The sequence below is a fragment of the Opisthocomus hoazin genome, chromosome 6, assembly GCF_030867145.1.
Source record: "Opisthocomus hoazin isolate bOpiHoa1 chromosome 6, bOpiHoa1.hap1, whole genome shotgun sequence".
Taxonomy (NCBI): Eukaryota; Metazoa; Chordata; class Aves; order Opisthocomiformes; family Opisthocomidae; genus Opisthocomus; species Opisthocomus hoazin.
Window position 1 is genome coordinate 41,445,884 of NC_134419.1, and position 27,063 is coordinate 41,472,946.

The window sequence follows — 27,063 nt, forward strand, 5'->3', positions numbered from 1 at the left end:
GTGCAGAGCGACAAAGACTGGAGCTGCTGTGCTGGTGCCATTAGTCTGGTGTCTGTACCACCGACCGTGGTCAGCAACAAATGCCTTATAGGAAGGTACGTGAAATCTCTGCTCCCCACTTCTGGGACTAATTTTCTGTCCCACAGAAAATCTGTTTAATCTCCCCATTCCACCTCCTTAGATAAATCTTGGCTGGAAGCCTGAAGCATGAAGTTTTACAGCTTCTCCAAAACTATTTCTTTTCTTCCAATGTAAATTGTCTCTGGTGGTGGTTTTTCTTATTTATGCGACTATCCAATATTCTCTTTAACTCTTCCGTGCTCTTTGCCTCCAAGTGTTCTGATAATGAGTTCAACAGACTAAATAATGATAATAACTGTAACTTATAACATTAACTGGTTTGAAATATGTCCCCTTTTCATTTTTCCTGAGCCAGCTTGGGGGAAGTTTGCCCAATCACTGCTCAGGTGCTGAGAACATCTGGCCCTGTGGTACCGTATGGCTGCGACCGACCTACCGTCCTCCTAGAAGTAATCAAGTACGCTTTGTATCATAAAACCCCACACCAGCAAAACAATGCCTCGTAATCCCCCAGGAATGCTCCACGCCACCTCAGGGCAAGCGCCTTTGAGTGGCTTTTTGCTCCGAGTTTGATCAGGTTCCAGGCTCTTTTAAGTGGAGAACGCCATGAATGTTGGAAATGAGGTACTCCATTTCGGGAAAAATACAAAAGCCAGACTGAGTAGTTCTGCTCAGTCAAAATAGAGTCGTTAAGCTATGAGAGATAGCAAGGCTGCCTTAATAGATGACATTCAAGTGCAGCTGTTTATGGGTCTTAACTGGTGTTGGCCCACTAAATGCATACTTGGAAAGGAAATCAGGGAAAGCTAACACATGCCTGGGGGCTTTGAAGTTGTTATTGTCATCCACACGCATAAGAATGGGAGATCCTCTCTAGTCCGGCAAGTACTGAGAAATGACTGAGTTTGGCTGGCGCACACATCAAAGGTCTTCACTTGTAATTTGCTTAAGAGATTAAAAATGAAATATGAGGGAATTATTGAGGAAGAGCAAGCTGCTGGTTTTTTTCCCCCTTGCAGCAGGAAAGAAGAACAATTGAGCATCTATTCTGGCTGAAAGCGATTACTGAAAAGCTTTGACAACCTTGAGCGAAACAGCAGTTGCATCTTAGTTTCACTGACATGAAGTAAGCATTTGATTTCCTGAGACCCCGTTGGACCTGTCCAGTGCCAAGGAGCATCTTTGAGAAGCAAACGAACTTGATAAAGCTCTTTCTTTACAGAACCACAATCTTTAAAGCAATGCATTGCCAGACCATGAAATGCGCTCTGTGTTGTAGCTACCAGAAGTGTTTTGCTTCAGAAATAAACGAACAAAACCTAGTGACGAATGCCTGAAGCTTGATACTGTTCCCTTTTCTGTCAAACTGATTTTTACTGAGGTTCTTCAAGAGACTGAGTAACCACTAGGAAGGAGACAGCATTGTCAAGTCGTTAAGCCATGGTTGGACTGAGAGATGTGAGGGCTTGATAACAACTGTAATCAACTGGGACAAAACTAACTACAAATGCTTCTGAGGTGGAAGGAGGAGAGAAGTGGCTTCCTGGAGCGGCTTCCAGTAGGAGTGCAGTGTGGGAAACCCTTATTTTAGGGTTTTGAGGAGAAATTGTGATGAATTTTTGAAAAGGATCCAGAGATGTTGGCAGATGGTATAGATCATGTAAGTCTTCCCATCCCATGTTCCTTGCTGTTGCCAAGTCAGAGATTTTGTGGAATGACTTGGAGCTTCTGAATCAAGATCAGATACCTCAAAAAAGAGCCTGGCCTTTTTTGGAGCTGACACAGGACAAGATGGGTGTTAGCCTACAGCCCGTATGGCCCAAAATGGAAGATGCTGACTGCAGGTGATTTCCATGTTCACTTTGATGGTTTCTTTGATAGCGTAAAATTTGTGATATTTGCTGACTGTATGTCCAGCATATGCTTTATCAATTTCCCCCCTTCACTGTACAGACTCTTACTGAGCGTTCTTGGTCCACATAGTCTCGTTTAAGTTGGGATTTTACCTACCCTTTTATGTTCCAAAATGGGTAGTTCTAAAAAAACTTCTGGCTGCAACTTCATTGTACATAGAGTGGAAGATCATCAGGCCAGCTCATGTATTGTTTGATATCACTGAGGCACAAGGCAGGAGAGTAATAAGGGAGTGTATGTTTCCTAGTCAGAATTCATCAACTGCATTTATGAGCATTGCTTCTCCTAATTTTTATGCAGTGTTAAAATAGTCTCTTTTTGTGAAACCAGCCAGCCTCTCCCACACCTTTCAACCCCTTCATGTAAACACACTAGCACTGAGGATTTTAAGGAAAGCTCTTAGCTGGACCCAGTGTTTTTCCATTGAGACTCCAAAGCACCTGCATTTCTTCAAGAATCCATTCAACACAATTTATTCCAGCTGTTACAGATGCTGATTTCAGTATGAATTATGGATTCAATCCCCTGCATTTTCCTAATTTGCAGACAGTGAAGTGGCAGCCAATTATTTTAAAAGAACGTTCCTGTAGAGGATTTTCATGTGAATGAAAGTGAACGCAGAGCCACAGCAGACCTGAGAACGCTGCCCTGTGCCGGAGCGGGGCATGTGGAGAGGTGTCCAGAGATGCTCTGCCACCAGAGAGGGACTGCCAGGGGACAGGACTGGCTGTCAGGAACCCCAGCTTGAGGACTGAAACCACGGCAAAGCTGGATGGGTTGTCAGTGAGAGGATTTTAAAAAATTGTTTCCAGGAAAAGAAGACTTGGGGCTCAGAACTGAAGTTTTTGAAAAAATCGAGCTATCAACAGGAGTTGCTGCCTATTGCAATTATAGCTCATTTACTATCAGAAAAGTAATATGTATAAACAGTGCATAAAATTACTGCTAAGCATATTTTTTAAACGTCTTGAATTTTTCAGTGATGTGAATAAGCCTGGTTTTAAACACAGAACTATGCTGCATGCCAGAGATAAGTACATACAGGTTTTACCTATTGACTTATCTCTTTAAAAAAGGAGGGAGAGAGCGGTGGGGGAGGAGGGGGGGGAACCTAAAGGGAGGAAAACTTGAAAGTGGAATACATCAAATATTGTTTCCTTGGAAACAAAAAGGCATATTACATCACCGGGTTCAAGCCTATAAATAGAAACCTAGCAGTGCAGATGCAGAAGAAACTCTTGTTCCTAGAGGGAGAATTGAGAAATGAAGATGACCTCCCTTTAGACCCTGCTGTCACAATGCAGTCGGCACAACGCGATCTGGAGGGCCAGCAGTAAATTTAGCTGATGGTATGTGACGGTCTTCTCTCAATTAGCTGTAGCACTCGGCTCAGGGAACTGGTTCCGTTGGTGAGCAGAGGTACAATTTTCAGGCTGCTATAAATACCGTCGGTATCTCCAGAGCCCTGCTATGCTGCTGTGGCAGAAATTACTAAAAGTCTTCAGCCTGAGCTCTAAATTCTTCGGGCAACCATGACACAATGGTGAAAACCTCGAGCCTGTATGAATTTTTTGTGAGAAGCAACCTGTGCAAAGCATCCCCACGCTCAGGCCTTGGGGCAGGATGGGCTTTGGCTCACGGGACCGACTCGGGGTCTCTGCTCGGTCTGCGGATGGCAAGTGCTTCCTGCTTCTGAGTTACCTTTCTTTATACCGTTAGTTACAAAACCAAATAGTGATGTTTTCGGTGTTAGTAATGGGTTACCTTTGCGCTATGTGGTGGTTCATCTTATAACCTTTACGTTTTAGTGAAGACATGCAACTTTCTCCCTACTCTCGCAGCCGGACTCTCGTCTGAATATGTGTATACAACACTGCTGAGAGAATAGCTTCAGCACCAGTACAGGCTTGGGGCGGACCTGCTGCAGAGCAGCTCTGTGGAGAGGGACCTGGGCGTCTTGGTGGATGACAGGTTAACCATGAGCCAGCAGTGTGCCCTGGTTGCCAAGAAAGCTAGTGGGATCCTGGGGTGCATCAAGAGGAGTGTGGCCAGCAGGTCGAGGGAGGTTCTCCTTCCCCTCTACTCTGCCCTAGTGAGGCCCCATCTGGAGTACTGTGTCCAGGTCTGGGGTCCCCACTTCAAGAAAGATGAGGAGCTACTGGAGAGAGTCCAGCGGAGGGCTATGAGGATGGTGAGGGGACTGGAGCATCTCTTCTATGAAGAAAGGCTCAGGGAGCTGGGCTTGTTCAGCCTGGAGAAGAGAAGGCTGAGAGGGGACCTTAGAAATGCCCATAAATATCTGCAGGGTGGGTGTCAGGAGGACAGGGCCAGACTCTTTCCAGTGGTGTCCAGCGACAGGACAAGGGGCAATGGGCACAAACTGAAGCGGAGGAAGTTCCGTCTGAACAGGAGGAAGAACTTCTTCCTTCTGAGGGTGACGGAGCCCTGGCCCAGGCTGCCCAGGGAGGTTGTGGAGTCTCCTTCTCTGGAGATATTCCAGACCTGCCTGGACGCGGTGCTGTGCAGCCTGCTCTGGGTGACCCTGCTTCGGCAGGGGGGTTGGACTGGGTGACCCACAGAGGTCCCTTCCAACCCCTGACATTCTGTGATTCTGTAACATTGGGAAAGTCACATATCTCACTGGCTAATGTAGCTAGATCTTCCTTCTAAACAATAAAGCCTTGTATAAATGGTGTTGTTATATGGTCTTTCCAGATGTTTAAAAAAACTAAAAAAAAAAAAAAAGGAATTGATTGGTTCTGGCTCTGTCAGTAAAGGATTCCTTTCAAATTGAGACGCAGATTTGTTCCATCAGTTTGTATGTGAGAACACAGAGCCTGGTCAAATTTCTGCTTTCTGGTGGGAATCATCTCAGTTGAAGTAGTGATCTTAGTGTGATTGACGGCTCACGAGGGGCCGTTCCTTCCCAAAGCTGACAGAGCAGGGCCTGGAGGTGCTGGTGAGTGAAGAGATTTGTAAAACGTCCCAATGTCATGGATGTTGATGAAGCCGTAACGTATACGTACGTATGCATGCTTCCCTGGCCGTGCTCATTTTAAGGCATAGCCGAGTAAATGGAACAGCATGTGCTCCCAGCTGCTTTAGCTCGAGGGCACGCCCATGGTGTACCAGGTGGCAGTGCTCTATCTTGTGTATCTTTTTCCATGTCTCGTAATGCGGTACGCGCTCCTAAATCTACCAGAGAATCTCAGCGTTCCTTGGCAGGGGAGAGGAGGAGGAATAGAAGTTTATTGCCCTTGTCAAGATAATAATGAAAACAATGAGCCTTAAGACAAATAATAATAATAAAATCCCGTGTTTTATAAAGGCGTTCTCACAATGGGAAAGGGTGGGTGGCGCTACAGGAGTTCTGAACATCTGGGGCTGGCAGAAATACAGTGCGTGCTTAGGTAGATGCAGGGGTGGTTTGTACGCGTGTCTGAGTCTAGCTGTGATTATGGATCTCAGGCTGCTATTACCACAATAAACTTCAAAATCCCAGGTCTGCAAGTATCTAGTGGTAAGGGAAATCTGGAGAAGATTTGAACCTTTTTGTTTGTGTCGATCTTCAGTTTAATCTAACGTTTAAATTTGGAAGAATTGTAAGGGATTTGGCATACTTCTTTTCCTGGGAAGAGTGGCTGGAGTGGGGAGGGGATCCTGATACGATTATGTTTCTTTGACTAGCCTGGGTTTGCTGCTGTAATTTCTCATCTCTGAGTCATTGTGCGGCACACTTTGGGGTTTTTTCCAAATGCCTGTTCCACATTCTGAGCTGATATTCCATGATGCAGCATTCTGCCAGGACAATCATGGCATTCCAGAAATGCTCTTGCAGTACATTGCATTGAATAACTACTAGAAAACACAGAATTTTTAACCTCCCATGAATTTTTTTTCCAAGAAGCCCAAAACTTATTTCTTTGTTTTTCAGTAGGCCGGCACCTTTGTTGGCAGGCAGGCATTTCTGAGCGTTGGGATGGCTGTTGTCGACATGACTAGCCTGAAAAAGATAGATTAGTCTTCATCTCTTCAACTGCTTTTGGATGACTGGCCAGACAGATGCCTATGGCGTTGATACCTGACATCTGACCGAACAGGGGATAGCCGAGATGCAGGTAAGTTGACATAAGCCTGTGGTGCGAAGTGGAATGTGTGAGAAACTAGAGGACTGGCTGGAGGTTATAGTGATTGTAAAATCAGGGTGTAACCACAGGGAGGAGTAACTGAGGCTAAACTGGTTGGGTTTTTTTTTTTTTTTCTTTGAAAGATGACAGTAGGAAAAGACATCAGCTGAACTGAAGAACTGCGTCAACTGATGGAAAGCAATTTTTGTTGTAAAGCTCTAAATACTCTTTCTGTTACTGCCTGCTCCCGCGCACTCCCTACCTCGCTAACAAGCAACAGACAGCTCTTCTGCCTGATCAGGTGAGCAGTTTAAATTAAAGCCACTCTGTAAGACGAACATGCATGCCAGGACTGTTTTGCTTGGTACAGTTTTCATTTCTTGTTATATAGTGTCTCCATTGATTAACTCAAATACGTAGGAAATGAAAAAGATGGTCCGTCTGATTTTTAATCAGTTGCATGTTCCAGTCAGGTGTCAGATAATTATGTACAGAAAATTAACGGTTGCATCTGAGAAGTGTGTCGCTTGGCCTTCAAATGTGCAAAGCGTGCAAGACTGGGATTTCCCCAGGAGAGCCGAGGAGGAGGAGATCCATCTGCCCTGGCCTGTGGCAGTAGTTGGTCCCACCAGCCAGGAGATGCTGCACAGGCAACATCTCCTGGTTATTTCTGGAAGTCGTCTTGTCGTCGGCCCTTATAGACTGAACACTTTAGAAATGTTCCCTGCATGGGTGACGTGGCCAAGTCACGAGTACTGGTAGGTCCAGGCTTGCTCATAGCTACGAAAATTGTCCAACTGATTGACAGTTATACGTGCACACCCAGAGGATTAGAAATGCAAGTCAGTGACTAGAGCAGAGAATAAAAAGTAAATTTAATTTTCCAAATATCCACATCCATAGTTTGAATAGTCTCTGATAAAATGCTGTTTTCCTCTTGTGAGAATGGCAAAGAAAAGTGCCTTTGAGTCCAGCCCTGGGATCCTGCTGCGTCTCCCTTGTGAATGAGTAATGAAAAGTGGCCATTCATTGCTGAATGATTATTTTTCCCCTTCAATGGAGTTGGGGGGGGAAGCTCTCCAAAACCCAAGTCTTCTGTGAGTCCAGCAGACTAAAAGCATCAGGAAACCTCTGGAGGGAAGTAAAAAGTTATGAATGGAGAATAAAATATTGGTGCGGAGCAAAAGGACTGTTGTGTATAAAGAGCAGATGGGAAAATGTTGAGTTTGAAGTTTAAAAGACAAGGATCTGAATCTCATTCAGCTGAGCAAGGGGAAGTGGTTTAGGTTTCCTTTCCTTGAAGGTTGGCTCCATTTGATGAATTGTCGAGATGTGCTATAAATGTTAAAGATTTATAGGAGAGGCTCCAAGTAATACTAATGAGCAGCTAAAAATAGATCTGATAGGAAAAATATAAACTGACAAACAGCTCATCCAGCGTAACAGTAACTTCATAATCACACAACTGTTGCCAACTGAAGATGGGAGACATGGCATGAAAATGAGCTTTTGTTTTTCACATCTGAAAGTTAAAGGAGTCGGAGTGGAAACAGATGTTCCCCAAAACAATGTGTCAGAGTAACTCTAGTAACAGCCAATTGTCACCAGAGCTGAGCAAATAATTCCTTGCTCGCTCTTCGCTGGCTGATGGTTTGCCAAGGATGGGTGGGGTTTTGGTGAAGAACTGCTTTATTTATCTATCTATTGCAGGCAACCTGAATGTTTTTGGTGCAAAGATTATCAGTGTCTCACTCCTGTGCTTCTCGGGTTTGGGGTGAATTTTTGCCTTAAGAACTGTTGGTCCTCCAAAAGCAATCGTAAGGGCTTAGACGAATCCTTTTTGGTTGTAAAGTTTTGTGGATGTTTCATTGTTGATATTTAATATTAAATGAATTGGTGAATTATTATTCAGTTAGGAGGAATTGGATGAATTAGATGCTTTGTTTTTGTAGAAGGGCGTTTGTAGAGCAGGAATGGCCTTTCGGAAGAGTTTTACACTGGGAATAACCACAAGGGCAGATCTTGTCTACTACAGCAGCAGAGTTGTTGAGCTTTCGTTCTTGGGGTCTGTCCGCTGAACACCAACAGAAGAAAAACTTCCAAGTCAATGGGTGAGATGCGGACAGCCTGAAGGATCCAAGATCCTTTGTGAATCTGGGTCTGTGCTGGGTGCCTGCTGAATGCACTGGGAGATCTTTGTGGTCATGAGGATGACTGGCAACAAGCAGGATCCAACTGCAGTGACTGGGAGACCCCGTCCCTTGACAAATGGATTTTGTTTGAGGGGAGGATCTGCCCACATCTCGGGCAACAGACGGATCGGAAGAGTGAGCTGAATCCCAGACCTGCTTTTAAATTCTACCTGAAGTTTAATTACCGGTGTTTTGTCAGCTGGCTGGATTTGCGCTGTGCAGATTTTCTATTTGTACTACTGTGAAAATATTTTTATTTGCAGTTGTATTTCTAATGGGAGATGTTTTGTCTCCAGGGTAACTTCCCTGAGAGTGGTTTCAAAAGTTAGTCTTGGAGAGTACTCTGTCTTGTTTTGCAGTCTTCTAATGCCCCTTCATGAAGTAAAGTAAAAGATGTTATTCCTTTTCTGGTACTACTTTTGCCCCGACTTGGCACCTTCTTATTGTCTGAAAAGTGAGCAAAGCCATGTGGGTGCTCTCAAGGATTCAATAAAGCCGATGTGGGCTTCACTGTCATTTAGTGATCAAGTGAGAAAACACTGGATGGGACATGGCATGGCAACGTCATGGCAGTTGCTCTGTGGCAGGGTGGCTGCTGGCGGAGGAGGAAGGAAAACAAGAATTTTTTTTTAGAGGGCGAGGCAGCAATAAGGTTGCTTGAACCACCGGGGTTGTTGAGCCTGAAGATGATGTAAGGGTGTGATGGAGTCAGAAGCGGGAGGAGGAGAGACAGAGCCACCGATCCTCAGTGCACATCGCTGGGTATTTTTAGGTGTGCTCTCTGTGTATAAACAGACAAGGCTCCAGGAGGCAGCAGCGAGGGGGAGCGGTGTAACTCGACAGTACTCATACCACAAATACATGGCAAAGAGCAAATTGTTTGACTTTATTAAACTGCAGCCTCCTGCAACAGATCACGGGTCTAGTTTCTAAGCAAAATAATTGTAGCCTAAAGAAAACTTCACTGCTGAAAGCCTCGCAGGCCCTGGATTCCTGTTTGACTTGGCTTCAGGAGCTGCATAGATTCTTTGAACCTTAGACTATGAAGTAAATTTGCAAAGCACAAGTTATTTTGAAGCCCCTCTCCACAGTAACACACAGCTCAGCCTTGTTATCAGGGAAATACAAGACGAGAAATAACAACAGGAGAAGAACGTCTGGTCAGTGGAGGTGACAGTGCTTTGCAATTCCGGAATGGCTGGCAGGAGCTGGGAAGATCTGATCTAGACATGGGGGTTGTGCAGAAGAAAGTCACCTGGGCTTGGGGAGCGGGGCCGGAGTTCAAGCAGAACTGGGAGCACTGGCTGAAGTGGAGCAGGCCTGTGTAATGCAGAACCAGGGGATCTGCCCATGGGACTGCTTGCCTCCATCCTCGTCCGCAGGCACCGTGTGTTTTTTAGGGTGCTGTGTCCCAAGAGCGGTCCTGTGTACGCTGAAGGCCACGAACAAAATGGTGACTCTGGAATATCGTCAACTTAGACTTGTGCAGCAGCTTGGTAGTCAACCCTGGCAAGTTAGTCTCGGTCACACCGAGTTTTTCAGCTTTGTGGTCTGTTCTGGTCCCACTTAAGGATTTTTTGGTTGGGTTGGTTTTTTTGGTAAGAGAAAAAGGGCAAAAGCTATGAATTAAGAAGGTCCTATAGGAGAGCCATCGCTGCTGCAGCAGCCCTAAAGCTACCCGTGCAAGGAGGAATGAACTAATGCACCTGCAAGGAAAAGGCTGACGCTCTTAGCTGTTGCCATGACACATGGTGTGGACCTGGGCAGTATCCTGCCTGGCTTTTGTTGCCATGGGAAACCTGCCCTTGGCATCATCTCCTTCCATGCAACTTGTTGAAAATTTCTGTCCTCTCTTCCCTTGGCTCCTTGCAGAGCAGATTTATGATCCCACTTTCCTTTTACAAATAAAACCCCAAGTGCAAATCCAAAGGATAAATAACGTGGCGCAGACGTGCCGGCAGCAATATTCTCTGCGTTCATCACTGCTGGAAGTCTGGGAGGAAAAGCTGGTGAAGGCAAGGTATCCTATGTGAGAAAACTATTCTCGTGCTTTCGTGCCGGTTGTGGAAGCCGGAGAGCGATCCCGTCGTGCTTTCCCCAAACACCCTGCTCCAGCTCAGGCAGGCTCCGGGTGCCTTGCTGTGCGCGAAGGGGCCGAGACGCCCGTCCTCGCTCGCAGGCTTGCTGTGTGGGACGCACACCAGCTCCGCCGCAGCGCTGGGCACCGCTCCTGCGCCAGCGCGCGGGATGGACGGGCGTTCGGAAATAAACCTCAGCCTTGGCTCCGCGCTGGGTAGGAAGTAGGCGTGGAAAAGATGGTAGCATCAAGGCTGTTCTGTCCATTACAAGGTCTGAATCCGCTGTTCTGATTGCTCCTGCCCTGCCTGCAGGCTCAGCTGGCGGTGCTTTTGGCAGGTGATATTTAGCTAGGGCGCGGGGCAGGTGGGAGAAGAGCTGGCGCCGCAGAGGCACTACGCCTGCGGCCGAGCGAGCGGGACTTCTTCCCCCGGCTCAGCAGCAGCCACGCTGACCGCTGCATGCCAGGACCAAGCGCCTTGCTGGGAGCAAGGATGGCTGTGGTGGAAAGAAGCTGCTCCTTGTTTCTCGGGCCGAGCTGGTGGCTTGCAAAGAGTCAGCAACTCTGGATGTCAAAATTGTAGCACGAGATAGACCTGGAACCGCCCCCAATAGTGTTTTCATTTTCTTTGTCTTGATTCCCCCTGTAATTTTAAGAGACTGTTGCTTAACTAACAATACTAACTGACAATAAGCCACCTCAGTGTGCAACACGTGGGTCAGAGATTAGGGCCGTGTAATTGCCCCCTCCATGGTGCTGCAGCCCTGGCACAGAGGGACGGTAGTGGTGGGCTCAGGTGCTGTCGTCTTCTGGAGGGTGGAGAGTCTGGAAGGAGACGGGAGAACCAGCATCCTGCTCACTGAACCTTGCAGCGATGCAAAGCACTGGAACCAGCGCGGGCTCTTCCAGAAATGGAATTTCTTTTTTGTGCTGGGGTTGGGTGGCTACTTGATTGTCTTTGGGTCAGTGGTTTTTGACCTCTTGTTCTTCATTGTCTGGTCGGGTTGGTTTTCCAGTTTGAAGAGGAAGCTTCCAGTATACACCTGTGACAGTGACATCCAGCCAGCAGTCCTGCTTTGCCAGTGCCCCGGCTTTCCGGGCATGCTGCCGCTCCAGCCGGACTCGCTGCTCCCAGCCGCAGGTCATGCATGGCAGGGCATCTACGACTGTCCCTGGCCAGCTGAAATTGTCCCGCCGTGGCCATCAAGCCTCAGCTGGGGTAAATTTAGGCTCAGTAACTCAGAGAAGTTGTTCACTTGAAATTCAACCCTGCAACCGCAGATGTTTCCAGATGTGCAAATCGCTGGGAATTATGACCTTTCCTGATGGGCTCAATGCACGGAGGTTTTGGACCATTGTGTTTCATTTGCTCCTTGTGCTTTAATGCGATGCCATTTGGCTTGGCACAGGCTGGGTGACGGAAACTCAAAGGGGGTGGTTAGTCCAGCAACTGAGACAGCTACTCACAGCACAGCCTCAGCCCGGTCTGCCATAAAAAAGGGTCTCGAGGAAGGGCGAGGTGGAGGAGACCCAAGTGCCAGGAGGGGTTCAGCCACCATGCGCACTGAAATCCGACCTCCTTGCTGTGGCAGCCAGCAAGAGGCTTGTGAAAACTATAACTTCACTGATTTTTTTTCCATTGTTAGCTATGACCTCCCTTCTGGCCCCTTACTCCGGTCTCGAAGGATGGGACCCTTTCTGGAGAGAAGACCCATCTCTCTGTTCTCCGAGAAGAAACTAGTCTGTGCCATTGCTTGTGTTTTGCTTACTATGTTTAGAAAAGTGGAAACACCACCTGAATTTCTCTATAGGCTCTGCAGGGAAATTGTGTTTCCATATTGCATTATGAGAAATGCAGTGGAAATGTGCTATGCTCGCTTAATTTTTTTAAATTTTTTTTTAATGTATGGAGGCAAAAGAAACTTCAGTACAGAATGAGTATATGCTTCTCTCTTTGTATTCGGCATCTATAGTGCTATAAATACGAACTGCAGGGTACTTTCAGAACTGCAAGCCTTTAAGACCTCTCAAGGGAAAGCATCACACCAAATTAATCTGCCTTCAAGTGGAAATTCTATATTGTTTGCATTTGCCAATGTTCTGTATGTGGCTGTAATTGCACTGAAGCAAATATCTGCTTCGAGTTCTTCACAAGATTAAATGTGGCCAATTGGGCGTAAAAGAGTAATCGAAATGCAGAGCTGCTGCTTTGGATTTGTTAGAGGCAGTGCTCATTTTTGCTCTGACACGATGACACTAGGTTCTGGCTTTCCGTTAAAACGGGGAAATTCAGGGAATGTGGCTTGGAGCGCTGGGTTGCGAGCCAAGAGGAGGAGGATGTTTCTGGCTAGCGCAGCATGAGCCCCTTGCCTGACGATGCGAGGGGACGCGTTCCTTCCCGCTGAGCCTGCCATAGCTGTGCCCCAGGCTGTGGCGTCTGGCTGGGACCTCCAGCGTCGGCTCCTGAGGAGCTCGTGGTCTTCTGAAGTTTGGAGTATTTGCACAGACTTGAATCTAGGAGGACTTGCGAAGGCCCCAGCAAGAGCCTCCGTGGCTTGTAACAGAGAGAGCCCGAGGTCAGAGTTGGCTCCTGACCGGTGTCACCATGCCTGACTAAAGGAGCGTGTCAGCTTGCAAAACCTGAAGTCTCGCCCTACGCCAGCTGGATGTGAAACGTTAAAGATTTGCTTAAAAACCTCATAGTTTCTTTTTCCTTTTTACTAGTTCAGCCGTTTTCCCCCTTGCCATATAAATGCAATTACAAGCAAGTAAAAAGTCTTTCTTCAAGTTCACTCTGCTGCCTTTTAATTCTGCACGAAAACCCAACTGCTCCCTATGCCCTGCCCAACAGGTAGTTAAATAACCAGGCCCAGGTGGGCGAAACTGTGGGTTTGAATCCTTCTTTTATTTCATTTTCTTTCCAATTAGTGGGCTTTATCCAAGAAATACATACCGAACTCCTACCAGCTTGCTGACGCTCAGCTGTTTCCCGAGGAGTTTCTCGGTGCGGGTACAGAGCAGTCCTGACGGCATCCTTGCATTGCCTTCGGCGAGGGCAGCATCTCTCGGTCCGGTGCCAGGAGACGTGCCCTCTTGGCGCTAGCAGGCCTCTGCTCCTCTGCCTTTCCCCCTTCCTAGCTGGAGGTCCAGCTCCCGAAGCTGCTCGAGGAAGCCCGAGTTGGGGCAGATCCCTCTGTGCAAGCGCACAGTCCGAATTGCATCGGCGAGGGGCATGTCCTCACAGATCATTAAGAAAGCGAGGACGAGGGTTGCAGATCGGCTGATGCCCATTGCGCAGTGAACTAGTACTTTGCCTGGAAAAAGGAGAGAGAGAGGTGCAATTATGCCAGGAGGCCAAACGGGGGGGTTTATTGTGCTGGAGCAGAGATGGAAGCGGTCCTGATACCGGGGCTGAGCAAGCCAGCTCGGCAGAGCCGACCTGGTGCAGTGCGGGGTGGGGAACAGCAGGGTTTTTAATGGCTGGGGACAGAAAATTCATAATTGCATTCCAGGATCCATGGTTGCTTGTCCGGGCTTAGCTGTTGATCTGGTGGCGTGCCCTTAGCCCTCCTGCCCAGCCTGCCATCCGTGGTGCCCCTGCTTGCTCACGCGTGCTTTCGGGAGTGATGTCCTTGCTGGCAGAGCTTCAAGTCTTTGTACTCCAAGGCCACACTTTGGGAAGCAGCCTTGGCACATTACTTACTACCAGAGGGCCTGGAAACTCGGGATCTCAAACGCGCAGTGCTCAGGAGTGCTCGCTGCTGTTGCAGGAACGCTCCTGGTTTTCCACAAGCTCTTTTTCTTCTGCTTTGCTTAGGGCAGTAGTGCTTTCTGGGGGTGCTCACTGCTGCCCAGACCTCATTGGAAGTCTCTGGGGAAAACGGTTGTTACCAGTAAGAGCAGCTCCTGGTTGTAGATGCCGTTTGCACCAGTTGACTTACGGTTTTTTATTTCTCTAGCCTACCCTGCACATCTGTAGCCGCTATCCTTTGCTAGTGCCTCTGGCTTCCCTTTGGTATTAGGTGATCACTGGAAAAACAGTTTATGAGTTGTTTGGAGTTCCCCAGAGATTTCAGTATGGGAGGTGCGTCTTCATTAAGAGCAATATCGCAAGTGCTTCCATGTTGCTGCAAGCGAGCCTCAGGGAAGACCTTCCAGGGATCCCGGGGTCTAGCTCCCTCCTTCCCTCTGCTCTGCTTGCGGGTTTTCCACCGTGATCCCTAATGGAAGCAACCTGAGAAATGCATCATGAATGCTTCCCAGGCTTCTAATGTGTGCTGCTGACCCGTGCTGGAAGGAGATAAACATTTTTTTTTTAAATGGTTTTATGTGAAATTGAAGGAAATTCATGTCAAAAACATTGCTTTCAGGTGGAAAAATTCAGGTTTGTAGTTCATTCCCTCTGGATGTGAACAAAGAGCTCATTCTGGAACCTGAAAACCTGCACCTTGTAAATATAAAATATATAAAATGCTTCAGCTTTCACAGAAATCATGTGATTCAGTAAGACATTTTTAATTGGGAAAAAAAAAACCCCCACAACATTCTGTTGTTCTGCTCAGTTATAGCCGTTCCTGAAAATTCTCAAACTCTGTTGTCCTTTGCTGCAGCTAGAGCTAGTCTTCTCACAGAGGCGGTGGCTCGGCAGTTGGGCATTATTAAAGTAACCAGGGATTAGAATCAGATTTGAGCTTCTGACCACCAAGTGGACAGCTCTGTCTCCCATTAAGGCAGCTGAAAAAAATGTTTTCTTTTTAGAGTGAAAATTTCAGAATGCTACTTCTTCACTGGAAATCTTCACAAATTTGAAACGAAATGTTTTCTACATTTTTTGAAATTTTAATTTTTTTAGACTGTCCCATTTGTGGTGTCTTGTTTACTAATTGTATAGCTGTAAAAAATGCAGTTTAACGACAATACACTTTATATCCAGAAGAAAATGAATATCAGTATAAGAAAATGAATATCAGTAAAATTCCATGCTGCTTTCCCCCCCCCCCCCCCCTTTGGAGATGGAATAAAGTGTCTCAGATGCTGCTTCTCTGTAAAATATAAAGAGAGGTAGAAAGAATGGACAGCTTTTCTGGGCTAGTTCCTGGTTTTGTTTGTGCTTGCAGCATCCTAATTTCTCTATTACCAGGCAGCGAGACAAAAATATCCTTGTTGGACCATGAGCCTGGATCCAACCAAAAACCTCAGACCGATTGCCCCCATCTCCCCGGGTGTTAATTCTGGGTACTCTGCACAGCTTCTCATCTTAAATCCTGTTTTGTTTGTGACAGAGGATTTATTTAGCAACCATTCCGGTTCTGACTAATAGTGGTGGCGTAGCCGTGTGCTCGGGAAGCGCGAGCGTGTGTTGTGAAAACCTGCCTTGGCTGGCACGTTGAGAGGAGCGTTGAGTTCCGCGGCGTATGTGGCACAGCCACCTTTCATTATCCTGGCACGAGAAATCCGAGCCCAGCCCTAAAGATAGAGTGTCTTCAGCAGAAAGAAAGGGACAAATTTAGCCTCCGGGGAAGTGGCGAGAACAGCTCTGGCTGACAGCAGACCTGGGCTGGGCATCGAAACCTTTGGGGGAAGACAGAGCTATTTGCCAGCATAATGTCAGTTGTGCAGAATTAGAGGATCAAGTGATTTCTAGTTGTGTTTTTCCATTCAGATACAGCTTCGCAGAAGTTACTTGAGATACTGATGCCGTTATTCAAGTTAAATTACATCTATCTGTCAATTCCATTAACTCCATGGGGATTCTTGGAAGTGAAGTCCTATGTGTCATGAGAATGTGGAGAAATGCTTTGCACCCCTGCTAAAAGATAATGCTAATTTGAATTTTCACTAGACTTTTTTTTTTTCTTTCAGCGTGCTGCACTATCATTAACCTTCACACCAAGCCTGTGGGGTGTGTATGCTGTGTTATCTTCCCCAGAGGAGGCACTTCAGACCCAAATAACTCAGGTCTGAGATTTTCAGAGGAACTTAAAGAAGTCAGGAGCGCAATTTCTCTTTTAAGAAATACTGCTAAGTCCAAAGGGTCTTTGGAAAACTCACGCTTCAGTAGCTCATAGTAGGCCCAGCTGCAATGTGGTGGCAGGGACTGGGGACATCTGGATGCCCACTCTAATGCACACCCCAGATAAAGGAAGCCAAGCAACAACATGTTCTGAAAAATTTTTTTGGAACCAGAACCACTTTCTTTCTGTTGTCTGAAAACTTCTAAGCTACCAGCACTCTACAACTAGAAGGAAAAAGAAATTATGTTTGAACTGCACCAGGAGGAGGACAAAACAACCAAAAAGCGATGTAAGATTTGACTTTGAATCACTAAATATTTTGAAATTCAATCTAAATTTGGCCAGGAATTGGATGGGGGACAGGAGACTTGCTGTTCTGAACATAATTTCTGTAAAACTGTTCTTGGGTCCGTGTTTTTTTTCCCACCTAGATGGAGCCTTCTGCCTTGGAAAATGCTCAGCCCCACCTGCAGTCTGGAACTGAGGACCAAGCTGAGCACGGGTGTGGATGCTGCAGTTAAATATTGCCCGATGTGTTTTTGTTGGGGGCACAGAAAGCAGAACAGATGCCGCGCTCCTGCTTGTACAGGCTGGTTTCATATCGAACCCTGAGAGGAGGAGGTGGCCAGTAAGAACGCAATGAATTTTCTTCCCTGGCTTATCTGCACTTCAGAAGAGTTCTCCTAGATCAGCAAGTAGCTTTAGAAGGTGTCTCGGCAAAAACCTGGACAAGCCCCAACTATTGGCCTTGGGCCTAATCTGTGGTGCTCTCCGATACACTTGTTCCCATGAGGGGGTATGTTGTCTCTTTTACGTGTGAAGTATCTGTTCCATGTTGTTAGCCTTTGTTTCACCACGCACAGAGGTTATGATAAATGCTGGTACACTGACACTAAAATGACTGTTTGTTGCAGATAAATCAGTCATGTGAAATGATTTAATGAACGCAAAATTGCTCCAATGAAAGCAGATTTGAATTTGCTGTGTGATTGTTTGTAGCAAACAAATTGAAGGTTAAACTCGAGTCAAGAAGCGAAAGCTGTGTTGCTGTTGGGTTCTGCTCACGGGCTCAGACCCATCTCTCTTAGCAGAAGCTGTAAAGGGGTTAAGAGACTCTTGGAACCCGCCGCTGCATGCTGCGTTTGCCCGGCGCCCGAAGCACGTCTGCACCGTGTGGGCTGGCCGCAGTGGTCTTGGTCACAGTGCGTTGCATCGGCCTCTCACAGGAGGTAGCGAGATGGTCCGTCCGGCACCAAGGCTTGGATTCCCGGGTGGCTGCTGGACCACATCCTGGGAAAGCAGCGTTCATGTTGGCAATCCTGGTCATGGGATGGGCAGGGAGGTCATAATTCTGCGCAGAATCTGTGCCACAAGACAGCGTCCTCCAGCTCTGCCTTCCCTGCCCCCATTTGTTTTAACACACAGCGCAAAGAGAAGTTGGACTGATCCCATGTTAGAGGGATGTGTTGCAACCTCCTCTCCGAGCGTGAAACAGGATCCCTTAGGAATAATGGGATTAACTGAGGAGAAGTGGGGGCACTTAGCTTCTGGCGTTATTAAATTTTGCGATCCTCATTTGAAATGTTGCACCGCACATCTCAAGCCACTCTTTGCAGAGGCAGACAATAACTGTCATCTGGCTGGGATTTGTGCAGAACAATAACACTTGGTTTTTAACAACGGATTATGGATATTATATCCAGCTCATGCCTGCTGTAGCTCTGCTGACATCAAAGGGTTTGCACTAGGGATAAAGTTTGCACATTCAACTTTGTTGGCCAAATTGAAGTTGGGAAATTCAATGTTGTTGAACAAGTCAGTCATTAAAACACATGATATCTTATTGTCCTTTTGCTGCTCATCATTAACTGAGCTCAGTGTTCTGAACTAGCCCTTGCTGTCTTGCAGGATGGATTAAGTTTGGCTCAAGACCAGGCTTCAGATCCGTCACCCGGCGTGAACGCTCCAGCTGCCCACTCTCTGTTGAATCCAGCAGAATTATGCTGCTCACCGTGAGGAGAGCTCAGCTGGGCAAGCGGCCCCGGGGGCTCTTCCCACCCCACCACCGTTTTCTCATCTCCTGTTACAGTTTAGCCAGGTGCAGAGTCAATTGTCTGCTTCTCAATTAATCAAGCATCTGTTTTGGTAAAGCTGAGAACAGCAAGAAGCCTGCGGAGAGCTTTCAATGGTGGCGTGTCCCTTCTGCCCGCATCTCCTGGACCAGGTTAGGGCTGTCATCCGCTGGAGAGAGGGAGGTCAGACTGAGGTATGTTATGCACCTATGGCAGAGACAAGCGAAGCTTCTCGGAAGCTAAGCTGCTTTGGTAACCACTGCCGACACGGAGAAGGCAGGAGAGCGAGCCTGGCTTTCCATTTGCTCTGGTGAAGTGGAAGAAGGGAAGTGCCTCTGAGAGCATTTGCCGTTTTGGGAAGTTAACGGGTGATTTTAACCTGCCTATTTCAAACATGTTCAAAGGTCAATAGAAGGAGAAGCTCTCCACCTGGGAATCTTTCTCGCTGCGTGGTGGTAGCTTGGTGGGTGTCATGGCACGCTTTCATCTGTACTCTCAAGTTCTCATTCCTTCCGTCTTCTGCTAGACTTTACCAAACCCTGCTGATTTACGCTTAGGTTCAGCTGCGCTCCAGAAAAATGCAAATTGTACAGATGGCCATGCAAAGGGGCAAGACTGACATTCAAGGTGTTGCCCTTGAGCACGGGTGTGAGGCCGAAGGCCGGTGCTTCCCTGAAACCATGGTTTTCCTCGCAGAGAAGTGGGCAGACTGTGCGGCTGCTTGCCCTCGGCTGAGCCTTCCCCAACAGCTCTGCTTCAGGGGCAAGGGAACAGCAGGGCTGCGCGGAAGGGAAGGCCGCCGAGGAAGCGGGGTGCATAAAAATAATGCTGATGGGGGATGGCTGCAGTAGTAGCGCATGTATTTCTTCATCCATACGACAAAGATGACAACAGAGTCCGTTCAGGACGTGATGCAGCCGTTGCCCACTGCGACAGGAATAGCTCCCAGCGAGGAGCGTGTGTTCCCCTGCTTCCTTTTGCTCACGCTCTGGCATCTGGATTTGAAGAAATTGCCTTAAAAATAAATTCCTTACATCACCAAAGACAGATTCTGTTCAGCTAAGGTAGAAATCTGGAATAAATGTGTCCATACTGTTCTCTGGACTTCTGGTGAAGTCTTCTTCTTTCTTCAAGCATGATGGGAGTAGCAGTTCCTACTTAATTCCAATGAGTATTTGATTCATAGTTTTAAGTATGTTTGTGCCTCGTATAGTCTTAACTTTGACTTATCCTCCCAGGTGAAAAAGATAATTTAATTCCATTAAAAAATGATGTTGAATCAGCTTGTAATAGTTAAGGAGCAGTCTTAAATGACTTCTCAATCAAACAGAAGTGCCTCGTTATAGCCTGAATTTAATATGAACAGGCCTCTTGTCACCTGGTATCATTTTTTGTTCAGCATCACTGCTTATAATAAATCCTTTTTTTCTCCTCTTCTAAATGATGTGAGTAACAATCCCCTCTCTGTCTCATCCCTGCAAAGGTCATGGGTATTTAGCTGCTAAATTTCTGTACCTCAGGAAATTATGCTTCCCGAACATCTTGTTTATATATTTTCTAAACTGTTGCGCTTTCCTTAAAATGATGAATGTCAGCAACAGCTGGACTGTGTATGATTGAATTTCACCTTGTCTCCATTCCCAGAACCCTGCCTCCATATGGAGCTCAGTCAAGCAATATCTAAAAGCATGGGAGCAGGGATAAATATGCACTCTAGACACGACGGGCTCATTGTGTTTGCCGTGAGCCCTGACTTGTTCTGCACGCATAACTCCCGGTACTTGGGCACGCATCTTGCAAAGCACTGGGTTTTTTCGCTTTTGTGGCCACCACAATTCGTTTGTTGTTTTCTGTCTTTTGTCAATTGATTTGGAACTTTTTGTTTTACATGCACGGAAAGATTTTGGACCTTACCTTTCCCTGGAGCACCACCGATAATGACTTCAATCGCAAATGGCGTATGCTGTAATGGAAACGAGCGCAGATCCAAATTCCCCAAATACGTTAGTGGTTTTGACATCCACATGCAGCCCCTCATTGCACAAAGGCAAACACTTTCTGATGGGACACTGAGGTATCTAGCACGCAGGTGCACTATTTTCAGTTACTTTCCTAGCTCGTATGGTGTGGCTTGAATCTACCACCTGCATGTGATGAAGCCGGGTAGTTAGTATTTTAGGACCCTCGCTGACATGAAAGCTCACCATGATACAAGCAGAAGTTTGCGGAGTATGTAACTGTTCTGTTCATAAGTCAGTTAGTTTTGAGTGGGTGTCTGTACAGTTTTGTGGCACAGTGGAGACTTGCTTTTGTGAAGGTTTGTCCTTAATAGTAATGATCCCCCAGTAGCCCCAGGCCTCTGGCATCATACCTGGCCTGTGTTCAGCGAGCCCAAGGATTTTGCAGGTTACCTTCCTATTTCAAGGTTATATTCCTCCTAGCAACAGCACGACATTATCTCCTGGCTGGTGGTGTTGCTTGGGTTCTCTTCCACAGAATTGCTTCCCAGCAAGTTCTTCCCTATCCTGTGTTCAATGGAATTCCGCCGGATGTAGCATTATGGTTGGCTCTTCTTACTTAGATGTGGTGCTTGCCCTTGTCTTTTTACCCCATCCCAGCTTTTAATTTAAACGCCACCACTAATTTGAAAAGATCAAGTGTATTTGCCTTCTCCCGGGTCAGTGTGTCCCCGTAGGTGATAAAGGATACTTGCTATTTTGTCTTTTGCTAATGACTTGCTCTAGGCCTAGGGAGAACCCCTCTGAAAGCCCGTTCAGTGCATCCTTCCTTCTTTCAGGGGAACTCCCACTCACTGTGGGAGTTCAGGAGGCAGGCGTGATGCTACCTGGTTCAGGTATCTCCATCCTTACCCTCCTCTGCAGGTGGTGAGTTTATGCCAAATACTAACTTGCCCTATTTGGCTCCTATGCAGAAGATACACAACATGCACAGATGGTCTAGTTACCTCTTGGGGAATTCAGTGCTGCTCTTATGTATCGAGCAACCGGGTAGAAATAAATGCTGAGATCAAAGTTTGGGTTGTCCTCTGCTTCTACTCCGTAGTAATCCACGGGCAGGTCTTTGTAGAACTTGGGACCAGTGTCGATGCGAAATCGCCCAGCAGCGGCATTCACAACGTGGGAGATGCCCATTCGGCTCAGCTGCGCTTTGTCCCGGGCGACGTACCTGGAAGAAGGACGGTGAGTTATATTTGCCTGCTGCATTACAAGGCAGGGTAGAACATGCTGCTGATGGTGCAGTTTGTTACAACCGTGTGAAGTTGTAGTGGCTATTTTCCGACAGGTTGATCAGGTCCAAAATGCCTCAAGACAGAACTGACTCCTTAAGAAAATGACTTTTACGTTGCCTGCATTTTTCTCCCAAACATCAGTTTAGGTGGTTCTCAGCTGATGAAAAATAAAAAGGTGGTGGTGGTGATGTTTCTGCAGAAGCCAAGAGTGTTCTGGTTCGCTTTCTCACCAAGTCACCTCTGCTGAGCATCCATCGGTTCGGGGGACTGATGCCAAAGGGAGGAGAAAACGAGGTCGATCCTGTTTGACCTAGCTCTGGCATGACTGCCTGCAGGACCGATGCCATGGCCCCACCAGGCTCTTGCAGGATGGGACTCCTGCAGTAATGCAGGAGGAGAAGTCAGGAGGGGGAGTATTCTTTTCGGATACTTGGAATGCCTTTTCTCTATGCTGCAGCATCCTATGCATGGTTCAGTCTGCTCAACACTTAGACTTATTTTGAAGGGTCCCCAGATTAGTGCCTAGCTCTCTTTTCTAAATCATAGAATCATTAAGGTTGGAAAAGACCTCTAAGATGATCAAGTCCAACCGTCAACCTGTCACTACCATGCCTGCTAAACCATGTCCTGAGGTGCCATGTCTACATGTTTTTTGAACACCTTCAGGGATGGTAACTCCAACACTGCCCTGGGCAGCCTGGAGTGGAAGATTTTGGGGCAGGTAGGGTGGGGGCTAAGAGTTGTGTTAGCACCTTCACCCCTTCCCTCTCTCTTACAGGTCTCCCACGTAGAGGTTTGGCCAGACTTCGTCCACGTGCCCGGTGGGGTGGGTGCATGTCCAGAGCAGGCTCCGCAGCTCCTCCAGGGATGGGGTCCCAGCCCAGTGCGGGCTGCCCGTCCTCCGTCGCGGGACACTCCGTATCGTGGGGCGCAGGAGGTCCTTGCTGCATGGGTAGTCCCAGGCCATCCTGGAAGGCAAGGGCAGATGTTCACCACCAGCTAGAGACATGTCTGAGGTCACCTTTACCCTTCCCCCCAGCAAAGTTTGTGCACGGTCACAGTAGTAAGCTTTTTGGGGCAGATACTGTCTTTCTCTTGTATGTTTGTGCTTATCACAGCAGAGGCCATGACTAGACTTGGGAATACAGTTGCAATCTGAACAATGAGAGTCCAGTGGCTCACGTAGTCCCGTGCTGTGGTTCAGACAATGATTTCAAAGCCTGTGCTTCTAACATGAAGTTTAATATTATTAAGGCAAATTGGAAGCGAAAGCTTTTGCAAACAACTAGGCTTGGGGCCTCAGCAGGCTTATTTTGACCTGACTGTTCAACCCATCTTTCTAGGTATGACAAACAGTTGATTAAAACGTCACAATTATATTTTTAAAGATTTTTTTCATAGGTAGGCGGAATTCTAGACACTATTATTACTGCAGTGAAATAGCCCAGTCCTTGAGATGCCAGCACGAGAGTTCTGCTTTTGAATGGAAAGAGGTAACGCTATGGAAAATATATTGTGTAAATGTAGCTACTGAGTGGGTATAGAAATAAATTACTAATACAGTATGCTGAGCTTTTCCTTGAACCGTGTAACTAGGACTTCCTTATAGATATTTTATCTGATCTGTCTTTTATAATTTGCTCAACAAACTGAGCTGAGCTGAACAGAATTGGTCATGCAAAACCTTATTCACTGGTTAGCTCTTAATTGTCAGCTTCAACAGGGGAAACGCTGTGAGGAGTATTGTGGTTCTTTCCAATGGTAGTTACCAGCCATACTTGTCCTTATGACAAATGTTCATGGCAGAAAAAATCTGCATGAGTAAGTTATAGTGATTTTAGCTGCCATCCATAAGAGCATTAATACATTTTTTAAACAGATTGTTTCATTTGCATTCTTCTCCTCTCTGCCCCTTCCAAGAACTGTCTCATTTCTAATCTTGAAGTAAGTACTTCAGTTACAAGGAGAAACACTTTTCTGGGCATCAGCTTATCTCTGGAATGACTCTGTTCCCGTGTGGTAGGTTTCTTTTGAAATGCTGGTTCCTTGTGTTAGCGATAGATTTGAACCGTTGGGAGGATTTTTAAAGAGGAGAATAGAAATTCTACTTTTACCAGAGCTCTGTTTTAAGAAAATATTGAAAATATATGTATTTTCCTATGTTCTGAAAATTAGTGAAGCATCTGGATTACAGAGACATTAGGAAGTCTGTCAACTTATGCAGCTTTAGAACAGAAGTATCTGTCTAGGACATGGGTGAGGTTGCAGTCAATGAGTCAAAGTGTTGCTCTGGCACTGCCTACTGAATGTATTTTGCATAAATGATTAGAGGGGTGGTTTGGCTAGAACAGTCCAGGACAGCACACCTGAAATCTTCCATCTTTCTGCTGAACACCTCTATCATTTACAAATAAGTCTTCCTGCTCAAGCACCTCCATTGACAATTTCTTGCCAAACATCGACTGTGGTGAAACGTTTCCCCAGTTTCCCATCCAGGTACTTTCACTAGCCCGAAGTTCTCATTTTGGTGTAATTTTGTTTAAAAATATTTGTCTTTTCATGTGCAAAGACAGAGTCTGAAGACTAGCCTGCTTTGGGAGCTCGTTGTGCCTTTATATCAATCCACTGTTTTGCTGAAGGAGAAATGGAGCAACTAAGTCCCCTGCTGCCATGCACTTGGGGTGACTTGCCTTGCCACCCAGCTGCCAAGAGTTATTCCAGTCCACCACCTTCTGCCACCTTCACAGGCAGCCTTATCCTCTTGAATATGGCAAACTTACACCAAATAATGGTGTTCCCAGGATGGTCTTGTATTGTTTGTCTTACAAAGAGCTCCACTGTGGAATGTGCGCCCCTCCCAAGCGTGCATATCTCTTCCAGTGTCAGCTTTTACTGTGAAAACAAAAGCAGATGTTCTCACCCATTTTGGATGGCTTTACGCAAGAGGAGGCGTGGAGGAAATCCCAGACTGGAACGGACCTCTCCCATTGATTATTGATAGCTTCTTTGGCACTGTTCCCCCGGCCCGGTGCCTACTGCTCCAGGTCTGCCCAGCTCCCGCTGGTGATCTGGGACGCCAGCGTGACTTCTCTGGTCCCACGCAGGAGGTCTGCAGCAGGAATGGGACTTGCATTTCCTGCGTCCTGACCACAGGGCCATCTGCCAGTTCATTAAATGCTTTCAAGAATAACAGCCTCCTCCAATCCTTCCCACCTCATAATATCTGCAGCAAATGTTCCCCTTTTTTTTGATGTATCTTGTTCCTTGCAGCGTGGCTAATGACCACTCTAGGGCACTTCTCGCTCCCTATAAAGTTGCTCTCAACTGTTTCGGGTTTTTTCTTACTTAGTACTGCCTGTTCTCCCTGCCTTTCACCTTCTCCACTGTGTAAATACTGTGATTTTTGTATTACCTAGCCTCAGAGGACTGAAGGCTGCTGTCACCCTTGCTTTCCCAAGCTTCATGAGAGTGGAGAGTTACAGGGCGCTGCCCAAAAGTCTTGGGAATGTTGTGGGGTTCAGCCTGCCGTTAAGATTGTTGTCTTTCTCGAAGGGAACATAGCTGTGTAGGCTTGGCCGAAGAAGGTGGTGTGTGCTACGTGGCCGTCAAAAGCTGTGGAATAATGGTGTTTACAAGATGGGTGTGCTGCTTCAGAGTTATCCTAACATGACTTTCAGCTTGTGCTCACATTGATTTTTGTATTATAGCTAAGGAATTTACTCCTGTTGAAACACAGACGTGAACTGCTGACTCTGTGTACAAGACTTCTTCCATCTGCGTCCTGGTCACGTTTTTTTCAACTGGAGAACAGCATCAGTTCATGTAAACTCTGTGTCCAGTAAGAAGGAAGGCCTGGGGTTCAAATTTCAAATGTGAAATAATTGGAACTAACAGGCTGTGAATGATTCAAAAGCAGAGAAGTCTCTGTAGGAATATTCAGCTAGTATGATGAATAATGAATACACTGAAAAAAATAATAGCTTTCATAGAAAATTTACAGACAGGAAAACAAGGCAGTTTTTTTCAGAACAAATGACTGCTCGGTTCTAGCGCCAGTCTAACATTTTAACTCACTGAATTTATACATGCAAGTGTCATTTACTGAAATGCACATATTTAAAGAAAACAATGCTATGATTAAAATTTTGCGTAATGTTTTATAAGGAACATGAATAGATTAAAACAAATTAGTGTGAAAGGAAAATGATTGTATGTAATAATGTGGTGGTTCTCCATTTTAAAAATATATTTTTAATGATTCTCAGCTCAATTCCTCTTTATTTGCTTTTTGTAGCATATCTGTTTCTGCTACGTGCGTCGTATGAATGAGCAATACAATTTTAAAATGCTGGTTTCTGAATGGTACTCGTATGAAACATTCCTGATCTTTGCCCTGCTGGAGTTGTATTGCAGTAATTATTCCATCACGTAGGAGAAATTTTACCATTATATTTAGATTAATTTTGGACAGGTTTGTACTACAACTGTAATTGTATCTGAGCAGTGTAATAGAATTTCCTCAATCGTGACTAGCAGGAGAACTGCAATCCAAGAGGCCTGTCGCAGAGCAGCAGAAGGTCGTTCTGACCATCTCGAGTGACCTAGAGCGTGGCCGTCGTGTCACCACGCCACGCCCACATCTCCGGAACCTGTGAGTGGCTTTGCTGCAGCCAGGCTGCGAGAGCAGCCAGGTCGGTGGTTCCCTATAGATGGACTGTCCCAGGAGGAAAGGCAAGTGGTCCTGGAGAAGGTCCCAGAGAGTTTCTCCTTCCTGGCTGTTTGGGCTTCCTCTCTTCCCAGCAGTGAATGCCCCTGTGGACCACATATACTGTGGACACTATTGTTGTTTTTCAGTTAATTCAGTGACTACAGCTTTATCCGTAACATAACTTGTGCTGTTCAGTGCCGTGCTGAGGAGAGGGCCTTAAGACAGGTGTCTCAGCCTTTGGAAACATGCACCACCTTTTATCCATTTTCTCCAACACTGTAGTATTTAATTAAAGAACAACAAACTCAAAAGCCAGTGTAATTTAACAATTTGGCATTACATTGATAGGAGACCAAGCTGAGATGGTGTGGTGTGAAGGCTGAGATGGGGCGACACAAAACCCTGCAGCATGATGCTGTGGCAAGTCAGGAGGAAAAACCAACTCTTGTGTCTAGGATATTTAGTAGAAAGCCTTTATATCCTCTGCTTTTCCTTGTATTTTCCAATGGCAAGATAAAGGAGGGATTTGAGTATGGTATAAGGATGTCAGTGCTCTCATTTCAATGATATATTGAATATTTTAATCATCCCAGCCATTGTATTGGCTTTTAAGTATAGGTAGAACATA

The 27,063-nt window shown here is 46.4% G+C and overlaps 1 protein-coding gene and 1 long non-coding RNA gene across 2 annotated transcripts in view; one reads left to right on the plus strand and one right to left on the minus strand.

Annotated features, from left to right (window-relative positions):
* Window positions 1-19,563, plus strand: LOC142361610 (uncharacterized). The gene is made up of 6 exons (XR_012764242.1): window positions 1-95; window positions 5,930-6,113; window positions 6,266-6,423; window positions 16,254-16,694; window positions 16,837-17,201; window positions 18,314-19,563. It is a non-coding gene; the product is annotated as an uncharacterized LOC142361610 (long non-coding RNA).
* The window catches only part of DUSP13B (dual specificity phosphatase 13B), a 23,837-nt gene continuing 10,059 nt past the window's right edge, over window positions 13,286-27,063 (minus strand). The window contains exons 3-5 of the mRNA XM_009941544.2: window positions 22,504-22,695; window positions 21,443-21,663; window positions 13,286-13,705 (exon numbers count right to left, since the gene is read on the minus strand). Coding sequence (XP_009939846.2) covers window positions 13,491-13,705; window positions 21,443-21,663; window positions 22,504-22,694 — 627 coding nt within the window. The 5' untranslated portion in view covers window position 22,695 and the 3' untranslated portion in view covers window positions 13,286-13,490. The remainder of the gene's footprint in view (window positions 13,706-21,442; window positions 21,664-22,503; window positions 22,696-27,063) is intronic.